Consider the following 7,138-nt stretch of genomic DNA (forward strand, 5'->3'; position numbering starts at 1 on the left):
GCCGTGTATCCAGACTGGTCTCAGACTCACAGCAGCTTCCTGCCTGCCTCATTCTCCCGAGGGCCGGGACGACAGGTGTATGTCACCGTGCCCGGTTAAACTTCAATCTCGGAAAATACACTCCAAAACCATGCAAGGAATTAATGAGAGGACACTACTTGGAAGAGCATCGTTATCGATATACAGTTTAAAAAATACTCAGAACAATTAAATGTTTTAATTAAACTAGAATTTCAATGTAATACTCTATGTACATTATAAATTTTCAATGAATTAGAATATGAATAAAAACATTTGTATTAACTGTAACCTTTAAAAATTATGGCGACACCACACTGACCTAATCACAGGACTCAAGAACAGGTTTTCTACAGTGGGGCCCTGCCCACCATGGGCATCGGGATGCTGCGACAGAAGCCACATGGATGAGGGTTGTGTGAGGGTACGGTGTGAAGACGCGGTGAGTTAAGTCTACCGGAAGTGACTGACCCTGATGACGCACAGCCGTCTCTGCATGGACCACCATGCTTCCCTCAAGGACTCAAAGTTTCAACATGACAAATGCTGTGTGTGCAGCCACAAGCACCTCACAGTGCTTTACACACAGTGGGCAGTCAACATGTATTTCAAACTAGCTGCCTAAACACTAGACTTGGCAGTTAAAATGAACACAGCAACTTAACTGTTACAAGAACAAAGAAGAAAACAACTAAAACCTAACCACCAAAACACACTTCCTGAGAGAGGTGGGTGGTGTAACACTTACAGACAGCCTTGGCAGGCAGGGTTAATCGGGTGTTCAAGAGACACTTGACCAGCACCTGGGATGCGGCAGAGAAGAGGTGACTGTCTTCCGGGGCACTTCTTTACCAGTGAAATCTGCTAGTGCCATAGCGGTAATGTGCCGGTGTTCTGGATTGCCAAGGCCTGAGTATGACCCCTGGTAGTCCAGACACTGGGCATGGCAGTGCGCGCCCGAAATCCCAGGAGCTGGGGTGGGGCAGGAGGCGTTAACAAAGCACAGAGCCCAGCCGCAGCTGGAGTCTCAGCTCATTTCAGAAGAACACGGGAAGAAAGGCGGTCTCAGGTCCGACACACGAGTCTGTACTGGACCCTTCCTCTGCAGCTGTGCTGGGTGAGGCTGCCGGGCAATCCCGACAGTGACCCAGGGCACCACGGGGGAAGTGACAGGGATGAAGAAAACCAAGGGTGCACTTGGAAACTGAACAATGAAAAGGGGAAGCAAAGCCAACCGCAGAAGCTTCTACCAATTCCGAGGGGCAGAAATCTGACCTTTCCTCTAATCCAAACATGGAACGCTTTCTCTACAAGATTACCTAAGCCATCTGAGGCAAAAGGCATTGCTATTTCTAAATCCAGCAGTCTGTACACAGACGGTGTCCCACAAGGGACTCAAGCGTGACTGTTCACTGCACACACCCACCTGACATTAAAACCCGGTAAGCTTTGGCTGAGAACAAGGCAAGCAATGGGCTGAGCTGAGAATGAAGGGACTAATCAAACCGATGTGAAGAGCAGGCACTCAGGGCTGGCGAGAAGCTCTGCAGCAGAGAATCCACCTAGTGCTAATTACCAGGCCCGGGGCTGACCCCCAGCACAGCAGAACAGCAACCAAACCCCAACAGGAACAGACAGCGGAGAACAGGAAAGAAATGGAAAGAAAGCTCAAAGACGCTGTGCTTCTGGTTGGAGTTTCCCTATGCAGCCCAGGCTGCCCCTGGACTAGCTCGGAATGTCCCAAGCTGGTTCTAAACCCACGAGCCTCCTGTCTTAGCTTTCCAAATGCTGGGATTATGGGTGTGTGCCACCGCACCCTGCAAGACATTTCAAAATCACTATTTAGACTTAAGGCGATTTGAAAAATGAGGTCTTAGCCAAAACTCTTTACAAAAAAAAAAAAAAAAAAAAAAAAAAAAAAAAAAAGCAGCGCCCGATTGTCTGCCCGTCTGTACAGCAGGAACCCGATCAGCGGGTAAGCCTATTTACAAGTAAGAACCTCTTACTCTTGTAACAATGTCCCGTTGAAGAGCATGCGTAACTCCCACCCCTGCAGTCAGTCCAGGAGCCACAGCGACCCCAGGAGTGTGGACCAACTGCCAGGACGGAACTACGGACAGCTCACTATAAACACCTATATACATGCACCTGCCCTCACAGAGGGCTCCGGCTCACTCGGCTCTGCACGCAGCAACGATCAGTAGGCACTTGGTATTGCTGAGTTCAAAATGAGGTTTTTAACATCATTACTATTTACATTTCTCATTCCCACCAGCCCCACCTCCAAATTAAAAATACCAAATTGCTACAACTGTGACTGCAGTTTCCAAAATATAGTGTTTCTTGGCCTTTTAATGTAAACATGTATTTACTAATTTCCAGCATGATGATACACACTTAGCATTTAGCGGGAAATGGGCAACTTGCTCGTAGGTTACTTCATTCTTTTCCTCTTTTTCAGAAGTGCATCTCGTAGTGCCAGCTGTAAGAGGAGAAAAAGAAAACACCAACAGTGAGAACCTGTTGTCAGCCATCCCGAACACACCACACAGTGAAACGCTTCCTAAGGATCCAGTCCGGGTCATCGAGACGGCTCGGTGGGTACAGGACGCTGCTGCCCAGCCGGAGGGTAACCTGACCACATGCCACCACCGTGACTTCTCCTCAATGGCTCCGACGTGAAGACGTTAATGTTAGGAGTCAAAACCCTGGGTATTAGGCTCAAGACAAATATTTCACCTAGTTAATTCAGGCTCTTAATTTAAAAGATTTTACCTTATTTATTATTATTACTTGTGTACGTGTATGAGGGGGGGAATGTAGCAGGCTTTCTTTTGGGCCACCCACCAGCTCCCAAATCACGACAAGGAGACTTCTTATTAGTTATGAACGCTCGGCCTTATCTTATGCTTGTCCCACTAGATCTTATAACTTAACCTTTTCTCTTCATCTACATTTTGCCTCAGGGGTTTTTATCTCTCTCCTGTGTATCTTACTTCACTGCTTCTGGCCCTGGGCATGTCCTTCTCTTTCCCCCTTGTTCTCTCCCTCCTCTCTCTCTCCCCCCCTCCTCTTAGATTCCTCCTCCTACTCATTCCCTCTGCCAGCCAGCCCCGCCTATCCGTCTCCTGCCTAGCTATTGGCTGCTCAGCTTTTTATTAGACCAATCAAGTGCCTTAGGCAGGTAAGGTGAAATAGCAACACATCTTTACACAATTAAATGCAGCAGAAACAAATCTATCACACCTTCACACAGTTCAAGTAATACTCTATAACACAAACAAATGTAACACACCCTTTAAGTCATTAACAAAGGCAGCAGAAACAAATGTAACATGCTTTCACATAGTTAAAGAAATACTCGGCAACATAACAAATGTAACACATCTTTGCCTAGTTAAACATGTATTCCACAACAGGAAAGGGGAAATGTGCATGTATCATGGTACCCTGTGGGTGTCAGAGGGCATCTCTGTGGAACTGACCCCCTTTCTGCACTTCATGGGTTCCTGGACTTTACCTGCTGAGCCATCTCATCAATCCAGGCTCTACATTTTTCAATATCTTTAATCACTTTGTATCAGAAATACGTCAGGTGAAATGAAATGTGTGTATTCTATTTGGATGTGACTCTGTCTTCTAGACATGGGAACTGGAGGCTCCTGTGATGATGATAAATGGGGTAGAATTTGAAGGCAGAGTTTATGGTCCAGAAAAAAAAGACCAAAATCAACGTCTGCTGTGACCTTATGTTTCCTGCAGAAACAGCATCACCTGACTTCAGGGACAGCATCCAGCACTTCTCTGTTCTACGCAGCACTTAGAGGTACAGATGTCCAGGCAAGGTTTCTAACCCTTCCCAGATAACCGGAATACAAAAGGCTATTAAGAACAAGCCCAAGTTTTAAGTAGTAAAAGGTAAGCAAGGCACACATCTTCAGTGTGTGAAGAGCAATTCTCCATTAATTCCCAAACACTACTCTTTGTCCCATACACTTGACAAAATTCTGGCTTTTTACTTTAATAAGACACGTGTTAACTTGTTTTGCTTTGTTTAAAAGACGTTTTTGGAAGCCAGTATAGTGACTGACTTACACCATCAGCACCTGGCAGGCTGAGTCAGAAAGACTGAATTCAAGGCCAGTCTGGGCTCATACTCATTTGAAACCCTGTCTCAAAAGTATAAAAGCCATTCTAGGGTAGACATCGCCTGGCTCTACATCTGAACGTTCTAAAGTTCTGGATTTTACAGTCTCCATGCCTTCAGCTTCCTGCTGGGCCTTCCAATCTCTCTGTAAGCAGATGGAGTCGTTAGGGCATTAAAGAAGAAAAGGAAGAATCTCAGCCGGCTTGGCTAAGGAGGTATGTCTACCACTCTCCCGGGTCTTGTTGGCTGTTTGTGTTTACACTTCACTCACAGGACCTGCTCCTGTGAACTCGGAAGCCCTGAATAGTTAAGCCGCACACCAGGCACCTGCTGGCCACTTCCATCCACACAACTATTCCCACATCCCCGCAGCTCCTTCCCCTTCAAATGCCATTAGCTCAGAGAGGACATGTCTGCAGCCCCATCTCCCCTTTGGGCTCCACAGCAAGGCTTCTAGATTCTGTTTAGGACAGTGAAATACTGGTAAGGGTCAACTGTGCTGCTCATTCCTAGAGGGTGCCCAGGGCCACAGGAGTTTCAGGGACTCTCTGGCTACTAAGCATTTGACAGGAGGCACATGCATGCTTCAGTATCGCATACATTACCACAGGAAAGAAATAATTAGAACAAAGAGTTACCTGTTCAAACTGGACGTGTTGTGTAAAACAGGACCCTGGATTTTAATTACTTAACACAAATGTAAAATATCTCAATAACTCCTATATTGATTAGGTGTTAGAATTACTACAATCTATTAGGTAAAACAAAGCATACTACAAAAATTAATTTAATCTTAAAAATAATATTTGATGCTTTTTTGTTTTGTTTTCTGAGACAGGGTTTCTCTTTGTAGCCCTGGCTGTCCTGGAACTCACTCTGTAGACCAGGCTGGCCTTGAACTCACAGAGATCGCCTCCCTCTGCTGGGATTAAAGGTGTGTGCCACTACCGCCCAACTTATTTGACGCATCTTATGCTCACTTTAAACTGTGACATCTCAGTGTAGCTGAGACAATATGAAAACCAGGAACAAGAGCTATGTTTTACAAGGAGTAAACCCTGAAGAAACTGCATGCAGGGAAATGTGCAGGAACTCGGGTTCACTTGTCAGTTCAAGGAGCAGGACAGTTGCAGGACGAAGAAACATCCGTAACCAACAGCTGTGAGGGTGTCCAGTGAACTCTTCGCTCAGTCTTAATTAACACTTCTCTAATCCGTGAGGGAAACGTTTACTAAAGCACTGATAAGGGTCAAAGGCCAGCTTCTCTCTGATGCTAAAAACCAGCTTTCTACAGAACAGGAAGTGGAGGAATGATGCCCTAAGCTAAATTGATCCATGCAGAAGCAAGGCTGCCAACAGGTGGCTGCCATTTCCTCAACTCTACAATGTTTGGAAGGCTCTGAAGGACAGAACTGAAGTCAGTCCAACTCTGTGGCGAAATGCAGAGCCTTTGTTTAGACATGCCACCACTTTATTATCTACACGTGTTCAACACAGATTCCACGTGAAGGATTAAAACAGACAGGTAGTGTTAGGTGGTGGCACCCATGTAGTCAGAGCTGCCCACAGGGCTGGCCACTACACTCAGTCTTGGCAGGTTGGCATTGGCTAGCTACCAGGAAACTGGTTCAGAGACTGTGTAGCCTGGAGCTGACTCTCTACCGTGGCTTCAGAATGACACTTGGTAAGCTCTAGGACGCTCCCAGAAGAGGAAAACATGACGTCAGATGTTTACTACAGTGCAGCACTGAGACGAGCAGGCCACCCAGGCAGCATGACTGGGCCATGCATGGGAGCACACGCCCGCATGCATGGTAGCACAGGCCTGCATGCATGAAGCAAAGCAAGCACTTAAGATGGCCGAAGGAAGTGAATCTCTGAGGAAAGCCAGCCTGGGTGAGTTCAAGCCATTACAAAGAACAGTAAGACCCTGTCTTAAAATGGGCCAGCAAACCAGCGAAGCCACAGTGGATGGAAATCCCAAAGGCTGGTCAACACGATGCTTCCTGTAAAAGGGCACAGACATCCCAACACAGCAGAACTGTGTGCTGAGCACGGCTTTCCCACGCACAACATGTATCAATTTCAATCCACCTCACAGGGTGGGGACTACTTTAGCATGGGAATGGACGTCAGAGGGGACCCAGCTTGCTTCTGTTACTTACAAAGATCCAGGGTCACCCACAGGTCACATGGTGACCCTTATCAACTCAGGTTTGAGACTTTTCCACCCTGACGGCTCCTGACCTCAGAGCGTTCCCTTGAACCCCAAAGCACACTCAGCACGTGGTCCTCAGAAGGCACCCTCCTGTCACACACACAGCTGTGTTGTGTTGTTAGCACTCAGGCTCCACACTGAACCCACCTGCTTCTCCCGGAAGGAGCGCTTGGTTTTTGACCGGACATTCTGGCTATATCGCATCATCATAAAGTTCTTCTGTTTTTTCTTCTCTTTATTTGTGGAACTGGAAAATGGATTTATTTTGGTTTTCTTCCTCACAAATTCCTTTCGGTCTGTCCTTCCTGCCTATTAGCACAAAGCAATTATGATTAGTACTTCTTTAAGAATGACACCTTGGGCATTACCTCATCACTCTGTTGGATGTCAACACCAAGACAGGGACAAAGTACAGCCCTTGTTCTCTAGGACTCAATCCAGCAGAGACAAGTGAGCTCAGTGAAGGGAAACCCATTCAGCCCGATTCCCAGAGCTAAGCTGGTGCTGGGCGGTGGGGAAGGAGAAGACGTCAGTGTGTGGAAGAATAGGAGAAAGCATATGGGTTCTAATTGTCCCCAGGACTCTCCGTTCCCACAGAATGAGAGGTGAGGAGGAGCTACTGTCAAGGTACAGAAAGCAGCTCAGTCGTGGCCACTGCACAAACAGGAGCAGGAGCAGCATGAGCAGCATGAGCAGGAGCAGCAGGAGGAGGAGCAGCATGAGCAGCATGAGCAGGAGCAGCAGGAGCAGCAGGA

The 7,138-nt window shown here is 47.0% G+C and overlaps 1 protein-coding gene across 3 annotated transcripts in view; it reads right to left on the reverse strand.

Annotated features, from left to right (window-relative positions):
* Positions 1–2,336: 2,336 nt before the first annotated feature.
* Positions 2,337–7,138, reverse strand: part of Sdad1 (SDA1 domain containing 1) — a 29,286-nt gene continuing 24,484 nt past the window's right edge. For all 3 annotated transcript variants that reach the window (XM_006987223.4, XM_042257636.2, XM_042257637.2), the window contains exons 21-22: positions 6,531–6,692; positions 2,337–2,500 (exon numbers count right to left, since the gene is read on the reverse strand). In XM_006987223.4, the coding sequence (XP_006987285.1) occupies positions 2,453–2,500; positions 6,531–6,692 (210 nt within the window). In that variant the 3' untranslated portion in view covers positions 2,337–2,452. The remainder of the gene's footprint in view (positions 2,501–6,530; positions 6,693–7,138) is intronic.

This window comes from Peromyscus maniculatus, chromosome 10, assembly GCF_049852395.1.
Source record: "Peromyscus maniculatus bairdii isolate BWxNUB_F1_BW_parent chromosome 10, HU_Pman_BW_mat_3.1, whole genome shotgun sequence".
Classification (NCBI taxonomy): domain Eukaryota; kingdom Metazoa; phylum Chordata; class Mammalia; order Rodentia; family Cricetidae; genus Peromyscus; species Peromyscus maniculatus.